This window comes from Herpailurus yagouaroundi, unplaced genomic scaffold (assembly GCF_014898765.1).
Source record: "Herpailurus yagouaroundi ecotype Mexico unplaced genomic scaffold, PumYag 140, whole genome shotgun sequence".
NCBI classification, from domain to species: Eukaryota; Metazoa; Chordata; class Mammalia; order Carnivora; family Felidae; genus Herpailurus; species Herpailurus yagouaroundi.
In genome coordinates, this window is record NW_024412395.1 from 19,524,226 (window position 1) to 19,545,285 (window position 21,060).

Genomic DNA, 21,060 nt, shown 5'->3' on the forward strand with positions numbered 1-21,060 from the left:
AACAGGTCCAACAGTGAGTTCTTCTCAATTTTATTAAAACTTGACTCAAGCTAAATGAAATTTGTAAAAATGAAATAACATTATATATATTCTAGCCATTACCTCAGTCCAGCTCTTATTGTCCACACTGTACTGTCCTCCTTTCCCAGTCTTCCTGACTCTAGCTCTGCTCCATCTTTTCTATAAGATTAATATTCCTATAATACATCTTTGCTCAGTAATTAACTAATTAACTACTGATCATCAATGGTTCCCAAATGGTGACTGAATGAGAAAAAATCTAAAACCTTTATGTTTTTATAATTTAATCTTACCCTATATTTTCCATTTCTTCTTAACACTAACTAGTCTTATTTTTTATTTTCTCCCATGCTCTTTACTCATTCTGCTTCTGCTAACTAGAAAATGTAGTCTGTCCTTAAAGCCCACTTCAGTTTGCATTCTCTTTTCTGGTAACTCTAGCAAATTCCATCTTCTCCCTCTTTTTACACTATCTATACTACATAATTAACACCAATCTGCTGATTGTACACAGCACAATCTGATTATTCACTGTGAAAATCAGTTGATTATTCCCTGAGACTGCAATATGTATGCATGTCTTATTCTGTCTGGGGAGCAGGGACAATGTTTATTCCCTTGTCACTCAAAACATGGTCTGCAAATCAGCAGCATCAGCAGTACCTGGGAGCTTGTGAGAACTGCAGAATCTCAAGCCTCCCTCTAGACCTAACGGTCAGAATCTGTATTTTAACAAGATCTTCACGTGATTCATGTGCACATTAACATTTGAGAAGTGCTGGTTGATTTTTTTTTTTATGTACATGTTATCTAGCACAAGGCTATGTATGCAGCATACATTAAAAAAATTAGTTAATAAATCCAGAAAATTAACACAATTAATGCTCTTGCCAGTTTCTAACAGCAGGTATTTAATTTTTATTTAGCTACCACAAAACTTATATATATAAAATAACTTGGTAAGTTTTATAGAATGAAGCAAAGCTGGTTTTTGCTTATAACCCACTTTATTAAATAATCTGCCACATGATTATGTGTCCATGCTTAACTTTAAGCCAATATTTCTTAAAAGCCATGTCAACATAACCAAGTAAATATCAGATATTTCTTGTTAATAAATTCTAATGGACTTTATAGCACATTCTCAATGCTAAGAACAGTACAAACAATAAAACTAAAATAGAACAGCTCTGAAATAAAATTGGTAGCAGAGTATACAGAGGTATATTTGTAAGCTTACAACAGTAGTAAGGGGCTATCAAGGACAACAAATTACATTTTTCGAAAGATTGCAACTACTTGTTCTTTAGTGTTCATGGAGAGTTGAGAGTCCAAACAGGAGCTAATTACACCTAAATAATAATAAATAATATACTCAGGTATATTTCAGGGGGCATATATTATCAAAGCATGCATTTTCAAAATGAGATCTTCTCTAGGCAAACATTTTCTTCAGCAAACTTCTGTAGGGATATCAAATGGTTATGCATCTATTCACATAAGCGATGTTCAACTACTTAAAGAACTATTGAGCATACAATTTTGTGTGTGTGTGGGGGGGAATTTCTACCTAAGCACATTGTCTTTTTTCCCTAAACGTCTAGTGGCTCCCCCCTCCAAAAAAAAAATTGTTTTAAAGTTTATTTCTTTCGAGAGAGAACAAGAGAGAGTGAGTGTGAGAGAGCTCACCAGCAAGCATGGGGGAGAGACATGAGACAAGAGACAGAGACAAAGAATCCCCAGCAAGTTCTGGCTGGCTGTGAAACCCAACCTGGGGACTCAAACTCAGGAACTATGAGATCATGACCTGAGCCATAATCAAGAGTCAGATGCTTAACCCGCTAAGTCACCCAGATGCCCCAAGTTTTTAAAGTCTAGTGTTTACATAGCCAACATATAAAAGGATTTAAGCTTTCAAAATGTCTGTACCTCGAGGCACCTGAGTGGCTTAGTCAGTTGAGTGTCCAACTTCGGCTCAGGTCATGAGCTGATGGTTTGTGGGTTTGAGCCCTGCATCGGGCTCACGGCCATCTGTGCAAAGCCTGCTTCAGATCTTCTTTCCCCCACCCTCCCCATCCCCCGCTTGCATGCTCTCTCAAAAATAAAATAAACATTAAAAAACAACAATAAAATATCTGTATGTAAAATGTGTTCCGAAAACCATAACTACAGTACAATTAATAAATTTTGAGAAAACCATAACCACCAACACCTTACCCGGTCCAATACAGAAAACCTTCTCAAAATCAGCACAAATACACATTTGCTTGTACAGTTGTGGGGACTGGGCCAGGTATGCATTATTTTTAAAATAGGACACAGTAAATACATTGGCTCCTCCTTCACTGGCAGCTGAAATGTAAACATTTTTGTTATTATAAATAACTGTGAACTTATCAATGCAAAGTTCTAGTAAAAACAGTTTACATACTTTTGGTTTAAGTACTTCACTTAAAAAAAAAACTGGAAAATCAAAAATTGCAGAGAAACCATAGTCTATGTAAGTCTTATACCTGATTCTAAACAGTTCATATTTAGATCAGATTTACTTCTTTGGCTATCCATTCATTTTACTTTTTCGGATATATACACTCCCTTTCTGCATCAATTTCAAATCTATTAAAGCTACTGTAGAAGACCAAAATATTTTTTAAAAAAGGAGAAGATGTTCTTAATGATTCTATCTTAATGATTGTATTCTATCAAGAATACAATGTTCAGGGGCGCCTGGGTGGCGCAGTCGGTTAAGCGTCCGACTTCAGCCAGGTCACGATCTCGCGGTCCGTGAGTTCGAGCCCCGCGTCAGGCTCTGGGCTGATGGCTCAGAGCCTGGAGCCTGTTTCCGATTCTGTGTCTCCCTCTCTCTCTGCCCCTCCCCCGTTCATGCTATGTCTCTGTCTGTCCCAAAAATAAATAAACGTTGGAAAAAAAAAATTAAAAAAAAAAAGAATACAATGTTCAATTCTTGATTTATAACTAAATGCCATTTGTAATACACTTTTTAGTGTTATTTAAGCAACTTAAAAAGAGTTAAATGATTAAAATAAAGTTCTCATATAAGAATGAGAATTAATGAGATTTTCTAACTTGTAGTATTTAGTAGTATTACAATGCAGTTTATACAAAACAAAATTGCAATACCACTTTAGAAAGAAACCTACATAATGAAAGTAGTTTCTAGTGCAACGTATGTAACAACAATCTTGTTTCATGTGCTACTGCCTAATTTTATAATCACTACCACATAATGACTTCTGAAAGGAGATGTTGTATTATTGGTGTCAGTGATATGTGACTGCTGCTATATAGCAGTCTTCAAAATAAGAAGTCTCATGGCAATAAACCTTAAGGGATAGTCGGGATTCTCAAATTAAAAAAAATTAATATTAAACAGCTTGGGGAGAGCAAATTTATTTTTAAAAATTAAGAGAAATCTCTTAAAGCATACCTGAGATAATTTTAGGAGTTTGGATCTCCACAAAACCCTTGTTAATTAAAGTTTCTCGGAAAAGCTGGCAGATACCAGACTGGAGACGGAAGACTGCCTGACTAGTTGATGTCTAAAAGACAATAATAAAATCTAATGAAATCAATTCCACACATTAACTGAGATGGAGTTATTTTCTAATCAGGCCACCTGCCTGGAAAGTTCACAGAGTAAACACTTCATTGTATGAGAGAAAAGTTAGGTCAGATGACAATTAGTATAAGGATATATTTTTCATATTACAGGAGAATGGCAATTTTGCCTTTTAAAATCTCCAATGTCTCCAACTCGACTTTGCTGAGAGTCTATAAGAGATTAGAGAGTAGTTTAGACATAAACTAAGACGCTCAAAAGATTTCAAGTACACAATACTTTCCAAAATGTGAAGTCAAAGTAGGGGTTAAAAATGTGAATGCTTACAAGGGCCAAATAACATAAATGGAATAAATGAATGACACTTCCTGAGTGGTACAGGGCATAGTAGAGGACATAATGCCCCATATGGAGTGCTAGGTAATGTTGCCATGCCACAGTATTGCCAGATTTACTTCCCACTTTTTAAGAAAAGCCATCTACATTTAATGTGCAAATCCCTACTTTACAACAGTAGCAGTGAATTTAAATGGAAAAAAAAAAAAAAGATACCCAAGAAAAATACTACTGGGGCCAAATTCTATAGGCACAACCAAAAACTTATGGGAATACATAGCATGGACAAATAGAGTATGATGTCTAACTACTGTGGCCAAAATTATGAAAAACCTGAGGTTTCTAGGCAGTATCAAGGACTTTTGATTATTGTTACAGCCTCTTCTATAGAGACTACAGATGAAAATAAAAAAGAAAGTGGGACAAAAAAGCAAATACTCAGGGGAAACGTTAAGAGTGTACAATAAAGATAGACCCATATGATTGCAGAAAAGTTGGAAAGAACTCTTAAGGTGACAAAGAATTTAAGCTTTAGGTAGAATATTTAAGGAGGGAGATGTGGTCAAAACATACAGAAAGATGACACTGGTTTTACTACAATAATGAAACCATTGAACTCTTTCACTTGCAACCAATCCAGAAAGGGAAACAGAAGACCTATGAGATTACTAAATAAACCACAAGGGCCAACTACTTCTTTTATTAATTCTGTGCTCAGATCAAATTCAAAGGATTGAGGCATTAATTACTAATCTCTACCTGGTCATTCTAAAATGTGCGTATAATTTCTTGCACAATTTTGTAGTGATATTAATGGATATGTTCTTACTTACTAACTTGTCAAAAACAGGTATCACTTGGGAGCAAACCCATTTATTGGCTTCATGTTCCTTTGTCATTTTAAAATAATGCAAGTCAATATCCCATGAATTACTGCTCCACGGTCCTTGTGCCTGCAATTCTTTTTAGGGGAAGGGTCAGTCAGTCAGTAAGGTACATTGCTTTCTGTATTGTCATATGTATAGGCAATGAGTTCTATAAACTTGAGACATGTATGGTATCCCTGCCCACCTTGATTTTGGCACAATCATGTCACTTAATAAATAAATGAGGCATACCCTGAGATCAATAACTCTGTTGTCTAATCTTGTATCCTGGTTAACAGTAGCTCTTCCTTCCTAAAAAAAGATGAAAAAACAGATTTTACTAATTTTTTTAATAACACAAAAACACTTTAAGAAGCCATGCTTACTTTTAAGTGAGAATAGGTGTGCTTATGTGTGTTAATATTATACCCCCAAATCAGAATTCTGAGAAACAAGAAGCAGGGCCAGAGAGAAGCTATTGTTAAAAGAGACATGGAAAGAAGAGAAATGTGAATGAACAGAGGTCAATGCTTTCTTTACATCTCGCATCGCCTCAAAGCCTTGCCTCATTACTGGGACATGAGAAGAACTAACCACCTGTGCCTTTATTGATTCCTGGATATTACCTGCTAGTTAAAGACTGAAGGAACAGATAAAAGCTGATGGAGTAGTGGGTCTCAAAGTACGTTCTGGGCACCACTAAATGTCCCAAAGACACTTTCAGGAGTCCATGAAATCAAACCTATTTTTCACAATGACACATTTTCACTCTGTACTGAGTTTTTCCAAAGTTTCATGATGTGTGCTTTCACAACAGAATAAATGCAGAGGCAGGTAAGAGAATTTAATTGTTGCCTATTAAGTCAGACATTATAAAGATGTGTAGACACGTAAGACGTCACTCTTGCCACAAAATTATTTTTTGTTTTTGAAAATATTTTTCAAAAAAGTTATTTTTGTCATTCATATAAGATTATTATATATAAATACATGATATTACTGTTATTTTTAAAGAATTAATACTGAAAAATTTCCTGTTTTAACTTCTAATACTGCAAAATACTGACAGATATACCTACAAATATAAAAGTTTGTGGGGGCAATTATTTTTAGGAGTGTAAAGGGATCTTGAGATTAAGAAGTTTGAGAATTGTTGATGTAAAAGTAAATTTAGATAAAAAATGAAGCTCAAATCAAATCACAGATATCTTCACACAAAAGTAGGATATCAAGTTTTCAATGTTTTGTAAACTAAACATACAGAGGAAGCACAGTATTTCAAAAATATCGTTTTAACCTCTTCTCCTTCCACCTCAGGCCGAACAGCATCATCCAGCTGCAAGGGCAGGCGGGGTTCAGCCAAACTGATCACATAAATCTGAAAGTGAGAGATTACCAAAAATATCATGAAGCACACAAAACCTGTTATCTTTGCTTTACAAAAATCTGCAGTTGACTTAAATATGAAGGTATGTTTGCATACATCTTAACTGAAACTACTTGCTAAAAATCAAACAAAGATGTACATGTTTTTTCACCTATAAAATGGGAATAATATTTCTTGTTAACATTCCTATGTTGTTGGAACAATGAGATAACACATATATTAACACTTTGTAAACACTAATATGCCTACCAATATGACAAATAAGTACTAACTGGAGTCAAGGGGCCTCAACTTAAGGCTTTGCTTTGTCACATAAAAGCTGTTGTTAGGCAAATCATTTAACCTCAGAGCTTCAATATCCCACTCTGTAAAATAAGGTCTGCAATGAGAATCAAATGGAGTAATGAATATGAAAACATTCTGCTCTTTTGTGGGAGCCATTAAACAAATGTGTTATTATCACTGTTAACAGCATTTGGCATTTCTACCACTAGGACCAAAGTCAACCCAACCCTGCTGTACATCTCCTCCCTTTCCTCATTCTTTTCCCAAATATCCCTTCCTTACTTTATATCTCGTTTCTTGCTGCTCTTCTGGATTGGAAGCCACCACAGATGGTATTCTTTTATGGTGTTAAAATTCCTTTTTATTTGTTAAATTCATTCACATTAATTGTACATTTTAGCAATAAAAAGCAGTTAGGTCATAAAGAATGAGCTAGGGTTTTTTTTTGGCTACTCTTAAAAACATGTTACCCTATTAGTTACTCCCAATTAAGCCTGGAAAACCTGTTAAAGCACAAAAGGGAAAGAGACCTTATTTAGTTAATTCAGGGAAGGAAATCATATTCTTCCAGTCAGTAGATCGCATTTAGCACTCAGCTCAGACTCTTCAAGAAAAAGTGTCAGAAGGATACTCCAGTCCTCTTTATAGTAAAACAGATTTGTCACCACCTCTATACTCAAGTTATAGTGTTTCCCTTTGATGAGTTAACAGAAACGTGATTTCCCATGCAAAGCTGGAGAATGGAACAGCTACTCCTTCTACTTTTATAACTAGTAGAAATTCACTTCATCAGGTTGTGAGTACTCTGATCCCCATAACTTCACAGTGCTGGAAGAAAGTATGTACTCACTAACTGCTGGCTGAATAAATACATAAATGATATGAAAGAATCAGTGCTTCTTATAAGATCCTTTTTAGGATATGATACTTTATACTTTGTGAGATACTTTATACTTATTTCCATTAAAACAAAATTTGTAAGCTTTTTAGGCTTTATATTTCTCATTAACATTTATTAAGTATTGAATGCTAAATATTAGAGTATTTTAGTTTTTTAAGTTTATATTTTGAGAGAGTGAGTGCATGCATACACACAAGTAGGAGAGGGACAGAGAGAGGGAGAGAGAGAATCCCAAGCAGGCTGTGTGCTGTCAGCACAGAGCCTGATGCAGGGTTCAATCCCACAAATCCCATGATCCCTCAGATCATGACCTGAGCTGAAATCAAGAGTCAGAAGGTTAACCAGCTGAGCCACCCAGGAACCCCAGGTAACTAGAATATTTTGGAAGTACATTTACTTGCTGTATTCACTAAAAATTTTTAATTAAAATATTGAAAAAGAAGTGTTACTTGGAAGATAGGAGGTTGTTTTACTTGGTCAGCATACCTTTAGGTTGGTTTGCTTTTACTAGGTTACCTACTTCTTGGTGGGCTTAGTATGAAATGAAGCTTACACAAAGAGAACATAGTAATCTGACAAGTCAGTAATAAATATAAGATTTTTAAGTCTTGAAGTGTTCCCATGACGACTCCAGTTAAATACAACCTAGTATTCCGAAATTAGTGTGCATGTATGAGTCTTTCTGCATCTGTCAGTCTCCCTGACTGCTCTCTTACACATGCTCACACACATACAAATACACATACAGGGGTGAGGATGGGAAGGATCTACTCCTTAAGAAAAATTTAATGATGCATATTGTAGATACAAACTAGGCCTGGACCTGAGAACTGCAGGTTCAAAACTGCAAGGTTATTTCAAAAGCACTAAATATTTTTGAGTTCACTTACAGTATTTTAGAAGTCAATGGTAATGAACACTTCTAGTTTTTTTGTCCAAGAACAAAATGAATGTGGGGTAAATCTTGTATGAAAGAAGTTATTGCTAGAATGTAAAACCAAGACAGTTTTGCCTCTTTTGATTTCTCTATACTGTATATTATCAGAAATATGATGACAATAAGGAAATATAATCGTCAAGAGTTAGCGTAATTAATCAACCATTAGAAGTTATTATCAGAAGAAAGCTCACAGTAAAGTAAATGCATAATAGCTTTTCAGACATGTTTTATATATTTTATATTTTTTAATATTTTCCCCATGTGACTGTGGCAGATTGCAAAAATGGCTCCAATAATTCCTCAGGCTCCTGATTACATACCTTTTTTCAAAGATCTTGCCTTTCTTCCCATCAAGAGGTGGCATCTACTTCTCCGTCCCTTAAATCTAAGTTTTTTCATGTGACTTGCTTTGACCAATGACATATTTAGCAAATGTGATAAAAGGAGAGGCTTGAAAAGTGCTTACACACTAGGGCTTTCCTCTCTTGCTGCTGGGAACCCTTCTGGCACCATGCCAAGAAGACTGGGCTAGTCTGCTGGATGAAAAAAGGCCACAGGAAGAGATGTCCCAGAAATATCAGTAGGCCCCGTTGTTGTCATGCAGAGCAGATGAGCCATCTCAGATCGATGACCCTAACTGCCAGACGTACAGAATCATGAGCAAATAAATACTTTTAAGTCCCTAAATACTGGGATGTGGTTTGTCATATAATAAAAGCTAACTGATTCAGTAATCAATTTATAAAACTCAGTATTTTACACATCAACTCTAATTAAGAACATATAGATTTGACATGATTGTAAGAACCATTTAAATCTATTTCTGTACACTATTTTATATTTTGAAAAAAGTTACCTTTTGAACATGTAACTCTACATCTTGCTGTGTACAGCTTCCAATTTTTTGATTCACTTTTCTCACAACACCTTCTACGTCTACGATACTCTCTTTGTTGATGCTGTCAAAAGAAAAAATTTTCAACTTTAATCATCTCATCAGAAGTGTCAGAATTCATTTGGTGTTTCAACAGTAAAGCTGAATATATTAAACTCTTCTTTAATACAGTAAGCCACTTGAGATAAAGTCAGTCTATTTACCCTACTTACAATAAGTTATTATGTAGCACACCTTGTGAGATTCCTTGAAGAGATGATTTTCCAGATGCCATAATTTAGTTACCATTCGTAAAATACTCTGAACATAAATGGCAACAGGACTAGCACTGAATTGTGAAAAGTAGAAAAAAGTCTTTCAATTATTCATTAAAGAACATTTCCCTTCCTATAGTTGAAATTTAGAAACATCAGCATTTACTATAAGGAGAGGCATGGGCTTCAATTAATGCAATTATTGGTATGTAATGGAATTAAATAATAAAAGAAGGTAAACTGAAAGTATTTCAAGGTAATAAAAAGAAGTTAGGTTGCAGCAATTAAGCCCTCATTGCCTATAGTTTCTGAGTACACACTGTCATTGGAATTATGGCAGACAGCCTATAGGATTGTGCAATCCCATTTAAGGATGTCTATATGAAGCTCAATATACATTAAATGGGTCTCCTATGCAGTTTAATTTTATAACAAACTTGAATTCTGAACATAAGACACTCAAATTCTGAAATATAAAATAGATGAGGTAGATTATTGAACTCACCGATTATTTTTTGATCTCTAGTACATAACAAAGGGAGAAAGGGTATAATCCCAAATGGTGGTTCCTCTACAAAATGTACCAGTTTTACTTTTGTGTATATTATTGTGCTGACAGAATGTATCATAATACATTTGTGGAAAAGGATTAAGATTTAACTTTCAGTTCTTGGAGAGTGATGTGGAGAACATCATGGTGACTCAACTGGCCAAAACTATCAATGTAAAACTACCAATTAAAACTCTTGGGGGGGGGGGTAACTGGAGCTGCTGAAGTAAGGTGAAAAGAGAAGGAAGAAAAATGCAAGATAACTGGGAAACAGTGGAGTTCCTGACACAGCTGGCATAATACAAAGGGCAAACATGTATCAGGAAAATCTGTTCTGGACTCAACTGTTTATCTGCTATGTCATAAGCCCCAGTTACCTTTTATATTAACCTTTCATGGCTCAAGTTCCAACCTAGAATCCTGCAGAACAAATGACAAGAATCTAAACAAAACAAAAGAAAAAAAAAAGAGAGAGAGAAAGAAAAAAAAAAAAAAAGACAAGATTTAACTTTCACAGGAAAACTCTATTTATTCTGATAAGGAATTGGGTCCTTAGTAGTTGTAGTGCCATTTGACAAGGTTCCAGAAATCCAACAATCCTTATTTTACCCACGAGAACACCTCAATCCGTTTCAATGAACGTTTGCTCAGGGTTGGAAAGGATCAAAATGAGGATAATAGGAGCAAAGTGGTGAAGAAAGGAAGAAAAATTTTCCTTTTTTCACTTTACCATACTGCTTAGAATCCTATTGTGTCTGATACCAACTTTAAAAAAACAAACCAACAGCATAGATATTTATTGCACTCTCTTAAGTCTCCTGCACTAGAACTAGTACCTAATTACTAGCTAAAATCTTGTGCATTGAAGAAACTCAGAATTTATTGTGGCATACTGTTAAAGGGTTTTCTAACACTGGCAATCTAGGGTCACTGAATCTTCCTTCAGTGTGATTTCCACCTAGTCACTTCTGTTTGCATGAGTAAACTTGATACAGCCTTCGTGAGAATTCTGTTGCTTATCTTACACGTCTCCATGAGGAAGGCTTTTCATTACTGATCACATTGTGCTTCACTGAGTAACCTGTCTGGCCCCAACTAGAGCTCCACTCTGCCACATTCCTGTTATGATCCTGGCCCTTTTGGGTCATCCCCTTGACTCCTTAGTCAGAAAATCTTCTTCAAGCTTACTCAAGTTAAACTACTCTCAAGATTGAGCACTAAGCTAATATCCTTTCAGAAAAAAAGCTGGGGTGTGATCAGACACTCTGCCCTACCTAACGGTCCAATTAAAGAAAACAAAATGTTCTTTCTCCCTCAAAAGTACCAGATGGCTTCTTCTATCCAGGACCTGAGACTTGTAACTAAGTCTAAGTCTACCTTTAGTACTTTATTTAATTCAGCAATATTATATGATAAAATACTTGAAGAGCTAGAGAAAAAAATAACCACCATTTTAAGCATCATTTCTAGTACCAAACAACTCACAAAAAAGACTTCTGAAAACCTAACTTAATTCTTAAACTAGAGCCAAAGATAAACTTCTATCACAAATTAGTCTACTGAACCAATCAGAAAGAAGGTAGAATTAACCAGATACAGAGGATGCTTATAATTTTTTTTTGCCTTTCCAATCTCAGTATTATCTTCTTATTATACCTAGCAGCTATACGCTGTTAACAGATACTCTTTAAATACTCTTTATTATTACTCTTTTGATACTAGTAACACCATTCCATGATTTTTTAAAACCTTGGATAATTTAGCCCTACTACAGCTACATCCATATCTATATCCATCTAACCTTATTTATTTGTAGACACGAATGAATTCAGTGTAAAATACATTAAAACAAAACAAAGAGTCAAATTTGTAGAAAACAATCAGACCAGAACTTTCTAGTCAGCATTAATAAAGGGTTATAGAGGGTTTTACGTGTATGTATGTGTATAACTAGAGTCAATGGAAGACGGATAGGAATCTTTGAATAAGCTACTGCTAGTAGAAGGATGATATTCTACTTTTAGAAAAAGTGTAATTTATATGATTTTAACTGATATTGTATGTTAAGATGGCTTAATACTTTATAGTATATACAGGATAGTTTGCTGTCATATAGAGACCCTATTAAGGTTTCAGCTTTACATTCTGAAACTAATATACCACTGTATCTTATTTTGAAAGAGGAGTATGTCTAACAGACAACTAAAAGCCTTGGGTTTTTAGAGGATATGGCAGGAAAAAAATCCATGGTGGAAAGCAGAGGAACTCCTGGGAACTATTTGATTGTAGAAGAAATGGATGAAGTAAATTAAACACATCTTTCGAAGAGCTAAGTCAGCTATTTTTATTATTATCACCACCTCCCAACACACATTACTACTGTGCTGTGTTCTGTACCTCTTCCATTTTCCAACCACCCTTCTGACCCTACTTATAAATAGTCACTCTACAAATAAGTTAAATTAGTTATAGCCTTGATATTAAAAATACCCTAATAAGACTATCCTGTTCATGTTATCCACTAGAAACTGCCAACAATCAATTTAATAGTTTACTTCTTTTTAAAAAAAATTTTTTTTTAATGTTTTATTTTTTATATTTGAGAGAGAGACAGAGAGCGAGTAGGGGAGGGGCAGAGAGACAGAGACAGAATCTGAAGCAGGCTCCAAGCTGTCCGCACAGAGCCCAACGGGCTCAAACTCACAAACCGTGAGATCATGACCTGAGCCGAAGTCGGACGCTCAACCAACTGAGCCACCCAGGCACCCCTAATAGTTTACTTCTAACTTAAATTGTTTTTAGAAAATAAAATTTTAAAGAGCATCATTCTTTATATCAAGTATTTTATAAAAATATTTTGATTGGCTATCAAGTTTTTATTTATTTTTTTAAACTTTTTTTTTTAACGTTTATTTATTTTTGAGACAGAGCATGAATGGGAGAGGGTCAGACAGAGAGGGAGACACAGAATCCGAAACAGGCTCCAGGCTCTGAGCGGTCAGCACAGAGCCCGACGCGGGGTTCGAACTTATGGACCATGAGATCATGACCTGAGCCGAAGTCGGACGCTTAACCGACCGAGCCACCCAGGCGCCCCTCAAGTTTTTTTTTTTAAACAAATGATACAATGTATGAATAACTCAATTATAAAACATGCAACTTCGGAGAAAAACAAACAGTACTCAGGTATCTGAAGGAATAAAATCCCATCTTTCTACCACGACTGCCATATAGTTTACTGCTTAGGGCCTCACCAATAACCTCAGGGGCACTTTTATTATCTGTAGTTGTTATCAATCTTGAGTTGTTATCAATTTTCATAACTATAGTATCTAAAAAGCAACAAACTAAAATAGACGCTCATAGTAATGGCCCTGTCATTAAAAAAAACTCAAAACTGGGGGTGCCTGGGTAGCTCAGTCAGTTAAGCGTCCGACTCTTGATTTCAGCTCAGGTGATGATCTCACAGTTCATGAGATTGAGCCCCATGTCGGGCTCTGTGCTGACAGATTCTCTCTCCCTGGGGTTCTCTCTCCCTCTCTCTCTGCCCCTCCCCCCCCAACCTTAAAAAGGAAGAATGTGTAAAAAGGACTTCAAAGATTCTGTTAAAAAATTGTTAGAACAGTTTCAGTACTTGAAGGAGGTAAGCTTCATAGTCTAAAATAATGTACTAATGAGTAATGCCTTAGTCTTCAATGTTGCCAAAACATTTTTAAAGTTCTTAGCTTATCTCTGTAGTGCACTGAATTCTTACTCTCAAGTCTTTGCTCCCCTATGGTAAGTATTCATCCACACCTTTGCCATGGCTTCAAAGTATACAGAAAGTACTTCTTTGTCTTGTGGCTTTGGGTTTGGCCATATGAGTTGGTTTATATGTCAGTAGATATGATGCCGGTAAAGGTTTGAAATGCACTTGTGTGGCTGAACTTGCCCTTTAGCATTCCTGCTTTTCTTCATAAGATCATCCCTAAAGATCATTCCTAAAAGGAAACTGAGAAACACAAGGAGCAGACCAGGACACAAACCACAGCTTCAAAACAAGCCTAGATGAGCTGAGCTTTAGCTCAAATATAAGAGCAAGAAATCAAGGTTTATTGTTGTATGCTGCCAAGTTTTTAAAAAAGTTTTTTTTTTTAATGTTTATTTTGAGAGACAGGGAAAGAGTGAGAGCATGCAAGTGGGGGAGGGGCCGGAGGGGGTGCAGAGGATCCAAAGACAGCTCTGCGCTGACAGCAGAGAGCCCCAAGTGGGGCTTGAACTTGTGAACCACGAGATCATGACCTGAGTCAGAGTTGGACACTCAACTGACTGAGCCACCCAGGTGCCCCTAAAAAAATTTTTACTGTTGGTAAAGTATACAGTACATAAAACTTACCATTGTAACCACTGTTAGGTGTTTAATTCAGTGGCACTACCACCACTATCCATTTCTAGAACTTTTTATTATCATATAACTCTGTACTCATTTAAAGAATTAACTCCCCATTTACTCCACCCCTCCCCCCAAGCATAGCTACTGGTAACCTCTATTCTACTTTCTGTCTGTATGCACTTAACTACTCTAGGTACCTCAGGTATGTGGAACCATGATATCTGTCCTTTTGCGTCTGACTTATTCCACCCAGCACAGTGTTTTCAAGGTTCATCTATGTTATAGCTTGTATCAGAACTTCATTCTTTTTTAAGGCTGAATAAAATTTCATTATATGTACATAAAACATTTTATTCATACATTCCTGTGCTGATGGACATTTAGGTTGTTTTCCATTTGGGTTATTGTGAATAATGCTGTTATGAATAATAGCATACAAGTATCTGTTTGAGGCCTTGCTTTCAATTCTTTTGGGTATCTGTCTAGAAGCAGAATTGATGGATCATATGATAATTTTATGTTTAACTTTTTGAGGAACCACCATAGTTTCCACAGCAGCAGTGCCACTTTACACTTCCACCAGCAATGCATGAGGGTTCCAATTTCTCTACATCCTCACCAACACTCATTCTTTTTCTTTTTCTTTTCTTTTTTTGATAACAGTCTTCTCAATGGGTATGAAGTGATATCATTGTGGTTTTGGTTTGCATTTCCCTGATGACTAGTGATACTGGGCATCTTTTCATGTGCTTATTGGCCATATGTATACCTTCTTTAGAGAAATGTCTATTCAAGTCCTTTGTCCATTTTGGAACTGAGCTGTTGTTATAAGTTATTGGAGTTTTTATATATTCTGGATATTAATTCTTTATTAGCTATATGATTTACAAATATTTTTTCCCATTCTGTGGGTTATCTTTTCACTCTCTTGATAGTGCCCTTGGATGCACAAAATGTTTTAATTCTGATGATGTCCAATTAATCTAGCTTTTTTGTTACCTCTGCTTTTGGTGTTATACCTAAGAAATCACTGCTAAATCCAATGTCATACAGATTTTTGGCCTATGTTTTCTTCTAAGAGTTTTCTAGTTTCAACTCTTGTATTTAGGCAGTTGATCCATTTTGAATTATTTTTATTTCTGGTGTACAGTATATATCCAGTTTGGCATATGGATATCCAGTTTTCTCAGCACCATTTGTTGAAAAGATGGTCTCTTTCCCATTAAGAAGTCTTGGTATACTTGATGAAAATCAATGGGCCATATATACCACGGTTGATTTATGGGGTCTCTCTTCTATACCATTGGGTTATGTGTCTAGCCTTATGTTAGTACTACATATGTTTGATTACTATAGTTTTGTAATAAGTTTAAAAATAAGGAAATGTAAGTCCTCCAAATTTGTTCCTTTTCAAAACTGTTTTGGCTATTCAGGGCCCTCTGAGATTCCACATGAATTTTAAGATGAATTTTTCTATTTCTGCAAACAATGTCATTGAGATTTTGACAGGGATTGCACAGAATCTGTAGATGGTTTTGGGTAGTGATATCATGCTACAAAGTTTAAGGTGGTTTGTTACATAGGAGTTTTTTTTCCAACAGCTGACTAATAATACAATCTGAAGTTTAAAAACTTATAAAATTAAAAAATATGCTTGAGGGGAGCTTGGGTGGCTCAGTGAGTTAAGCGTCCGACTTTGGCCCAAGTCACAATCTCACAGTTTGTGAGTTCAAGCCCCGCGTCAAGCTCTGTGCTGACAGTTTGGAGCCTGGAGCCTCATAGAATTCAGATTCTGTGTCTCCCTCTCTCTCTGCCCCTCTCCAGCTCATGCTTACAGTCTGTCTCTGTCAAAAATAAACTTAAAAAAAAAAAAAAAAAGCTTGAGTTCAAAGCTCTCATCTGATCCTAAAAAAGGGCTCTGAAGTAAGTGAAAGTTTATTTGTATTTATCACATACACACTGCAAATCTCCACTGTGTAGTATGCATTGTAAAGGGATTTAAGGGGCACCTGGATAGTTTGGTTGATTGAGCATCTGACTCTTGATTTTGGCTCAGGTCATGATCTCGTGGTTTGTTGAGATCAAGCCCTGTGTTGGGCTCCTCACTGGTGGCATGGAGCCTGCTTGGGATTCTCTCTCTCCTTCTCTCTCTGCCCCTCCCCTACTTGTGCTCTCATTCTCTCAAAATAAATAAATAAACTTAAAAAAAAAAAGAAATTTAAAGGAAGATATACAAAATTTGACTATGAAATATTAGGGTTGATTTAATATCAAACACAGCAGAATTTATCCATTCAAGTGAATATTAAAAAAATTTGTTTTTAAATGTTAATTTTTGAGAGAGAGACAGAGTGCAAGTGGGGGAGGGACAGACAGAGAGGGAGACACAGAATTTGAAGCAGGCTCCAGGCTCTGAGCTGTCAGCACAGAGCTGGACGCAGGGCTCAAATCCACAAACCGTGAGACCATGACCTGAGCCAAAGTCGGACGCTTAACTGACTGAGCCACCCAAGTGCTCCCATTCAAGTGAATACTGAATTCTTCGAAGTGACTGTTCAGGGAAAGGTTGTAGGGACTATAAACACATCTCACAAACAGCACTGCCTACAACAATCTTAAAACAACTTATCTGGAATTACTTCTTGGTTTTGTCACATAAGTTGTTTTTTTTTGTGGGGGGCAATCTCATTTATACCTATTGTTTACTACCTGTCAGAAATGCCAAAGATCATGATAGAACTCTGGATGGGGGAAATAAGGAGACAAAATAATAATAATAATAAGTAAATAAAAGAGAGTGGCATTAGAGATGCAAGGGATAACCTGTTTCAAAAAGGAGAGAGTAATATATCAACTATGGGGTTAATGCAGATAGAGATTAACCTTACATACAAGATTAATACAGACAGATATAATTAATATATCAACTATTGGTTAAGTGGCTGTCTCCAAACATTTTTGGTAATTTGATGTCCTCTATCAATAAAAAAAATCTAAGGGTACATACCCCAATATGTATATATTTTATCTATCTTAAAATTATATACATGTAATCCTAAATGTAGGTTATTATACTTATACAAACGTAAATTCAGGGTAAGCCTCATAATTAGCTACAGTGAATGCAGATCCATACTTTACACAGTCTTCCCAATAATTCTCAATTTTGGAGCACAGACATCTTGCCCAATATGATTAGATTATCATTAAAAAAAAAAACAAACTGGGGGCGCCTGGGTGGCGCAGTCGGTTAAGCGTCCGACTTCAGCCAGGTCACGATCTCACACTCTGTGAGTTCGAGCCCCGCGTCGGGCTCTGGGCTGATGGCTCAGAGCCTGGAGCCTGTTTCCGATTCTGTGTCTCCCTCTCTCTCTGCCCCTCCCCCGTTCATGCTCTGTCTCTCTCTGTCCCAAAAATAAATAAACGTTGAAAAAAAAATTTTTAAAAAAAATAATAAAAAAAAAAAAACAACAAACTGCAGAATGCAGCTGATACAAGGATCTCACTCTAAGAGTACATGTGTTAGTGTTAACATTTTCTCATTTGTGCTTATGTTTAAATTTTATCCTCAATCTGTGGTCTCCTTGGTTGAATGTTTTTTAAGCCACCTGCCCTTTTTCTGGGAGTCAGTCTATCATTTTAATACATATAAATAAATAAATATAATGCCCCCAAACCAAAATGAAGCACAATAAACTGCAATTGGTTACAATACGCCAAAGTGAACCAGAGTTAGGGTACCAGTGTTAGCTCCTTTTTGTTATTGGAATCCTGCAGTCTTGCTTCAGGGACCTCACATACTATATGCGACATGTGACCTTCTGAGATGCTATCCAAGTGACAGGCCCAGGGTTTATCTATAAATGAACTATTAGAAAAACTCAAACTCTTTCTTACTTTTTAGATAATAGAAGGAAGGAAGGGAAATAAATAGCAGCTTAATTATTTTCTTTCTCTCAATGGATAATCTTGAGCAAATCATACTGTGAAGACCACTGAGATAAGAGAACAAGAATCATAAACATTGAGAAAGGCTGTTGGGTAGGTGATTTACTGTCCATCAGTGAAAGTTTCATTTCTGTACAGTCCACAGGTGAAAAAGTATTTAACAGCACATGACTTTAGTTAATCAGATCACCATTGTGCATTTCAACCATAGAGAAATAGATCTGGGAAAGAAGTACTTTGTGTACCTCTTGTTGCTGGGTCCCAGTGTGAGGTGCTGACTCCAGCAAGTTGTCTTGGAAGAACAAAGAAGAATCACCTCCAATTCACACTCACCAACTGCCCCTCACCAGTGAAGGATGGGAAATGGCAGGGTTTGCTCTTATGTTTTAAAGTTATTTTTGAAACGCTTTTTTATACATTGCTTCAAAAACTTTTTTATTATAAAAGAATATACTTATTTATTGTTACAAATTCTAATGTTAAATAATCATTAAAATTAAGTTTAACTTTCCCATCATATACCCAACCTCTTCTTCTTATAATCATGGTTTACTACTTGGTCTATACACCTCCAAATTTTTTCTCCTTTGCAAAAAATATGCAATGCTTCATAAATTTTGTGTTGTCCTTCTATGGTAGTTTTGTTCACTTTCCTCTGTATTTTTTTTTAATGCTGAAGAAGTAAGAGTTTCATTTTTACAGCTCAAACAAAACTGATTTATATATATATATAAACACCTAAAGTATTATTCCCACATCACTGACCAATTTCCTTTTATGTTCCAGTTCCTGTGTGAAGTGCTTTACACATATACCACTTCACTTAAACTTCCCAAAGGCCTACAAGATAGGCATTACCACCGTTTTATAGTTGAGAAAACTTATTAGACTCTGTAAGAGGTCAAGTAAGTAGCCTAAGATCACACAACAGTAAGATCATGTACTGATTACTGCACTAGAGTATTCTGTTCCGTTACAGACTCAATGAATTACACCAAATTCTAAATACTCCGAATACATCATCAGCTCACTCTGAAATAATACATTCTCATTTGTAGAAGCTCACGAGCTGCCAGATTCCTTTATAGTTTATGTGAAGTCAACTGGAAATAACAGGCCCTTCACAAATAGTTTTCATATTGCCCAAGAATTGTACTATCCACTTGTAACACTGATGCATCTTAATGTCCTGCTATTATTGCCAGCCTCAATAGAGGTTCAACAGAATCTTTGTATAAAACAATATGATGTTATTACTTAAAATTATATTTAACTTAGAAATTAATCCTATAGGGGCGCCTGGGTGGCGCAGTCGGTTAAGCGTCCGACTTCAACCAGGTCACGATCTCACGGTCCGTGAGTTCGAGCCCCGCGTCGGGCTCTGGGCTGATGGCTCAGAGCCTGGAGCCTGTTTCCGATTCTGTGTCTCCCTCTCTCTCTGCTCCTCCCCCGTTCATGCTCTGTCTCTCTCTGTCCCAAAAATAAATAAACGTTGAAAAAAAAAATTAAAAAAAAAAAAAAGAAATTAATCCTATAAACTGAGAATTTTTGATTTTAGACCTACTTTAATTTTAAAGCACTTCATTAAAGTTTTCAAAACAAATGTTGAACTAGACAAAAACAAATGTAAAAGTTCTGTTTCTCCTTCAATAGATAAGTATCTCAATCCAACAAAGAAGTATAAACCATCTATATGCAGTTTTTCAAAGAGTTGCAATCAGGGGCGCCTGGGTGGCTCAGTTGGTTAAGCATCCAACTCTTGGTTTCGGCTCAGGTCATAATCTCATGGTTGTGAAACTGAGCCCCATGTTGGAGTCCGTTCTGGGTGTGGAGCCTGCTTAAGATTCTCTCTCTCTCCCTCTTCCTCTGCCCCTACCCCACGTATGCTCTCTCTCTCTCTCTCTCCAAAAATAAACAAACATAGAGCTGCAATCTACACCAGTGTAATGACCTAGCCTACCTCCACCAACTTATCTATATGATACTCAAGGAGTACTCACATGCCCACCTCTCTCTGGGCCTCAACTATACATGATATATTCACAAACTTCCACCACAGCACCTATAGCATGTCTCTGTATGCAGTTGTTAATCTATTTTTGCCATCTCCCCAAATTAAGTTCCTTATGTGATAATGTGCCATTGTATACCCAAGCCCAGTAGGGTGCCTGGACCAGAGGAGGTACTAAATAAGTTTTCTAAACCAGTGAGATTTCCTCTGAACATTATTTGATATTTTACAGTTACAAAAGCTAATGTAGCAAACTGAAATTTCAACTTACCAACTAAATAAAATACCTATTTTTAGATGAAAGATCTAGAAAGGAAAGAAAATGCACAAACTTGTATGCAGTGAGGTGACTCACAGAATGAAAAACACACTTGTGACTCACCAGCTACGAATAAATCACTTAACCACAATGACTAATATGAAGAAAAAGAAAATAAAACACCTATATGTACAACTAGCAGTCTGAAAAAGCCTTTTTTTCAGAATCCAAATATCTCTAGGCTGGGTGGGAAGAGGGGTTTTATATAAGCACAAATACCAAAATTCAATTTTTAACTTGAACCCTGCCATTCAAAATAACCGTAGCCCTTTACAGTAGTTCCTATAACTTCAGCTTGAAACTTTAAACACTGTTTTACATTCACTGTAGTACTTAATAGCAGTCAATACAAAAAGGCCTCTAGGGCAACCTTTACAAACATTTTGTCTTTACAA

General features: G+C 36.1%; 1 protein-coding gene across 3 annotated transcripts in view; it reads right to left on the reverse strand.

The window, feature by feature from the left end:
- Positions 1–21,060, reverse strand: part of DARS1 (aspartyl-tRNA synthetase 1) — a 63,856-nt gene that overhangs the window by 12,028 nt on the left and 30,768 nt on the right. For all 3 annotated transcript variants that reach the window (XM_040474956.1, XM_040474957.1, XM_040474958.1), the window contains 5 exons: positions 9,173–9,275; positions 6,101–6,181; positions 5,056–5,115; positions 3,470–3,581; positions 2,239–2,373 (listed from right to left, as the gene is read on the reverse strand). In XM_040474956.1, coding sequence (XP_040330890.1) covers positions 2,239–2,373; positions 3,470–3,581; positions 5,056–5,115; positions 6,101–6,181; positions 9,173–9,275 — 491 coding nt within the window. The remainder of the gene's footprint in view (positions 1–2,238; positions 2,374–3,469; positions 3,582–5,055; positions 5,116–6,100; positions 6,182–9,172; positions 9,276–21,060) is intronic.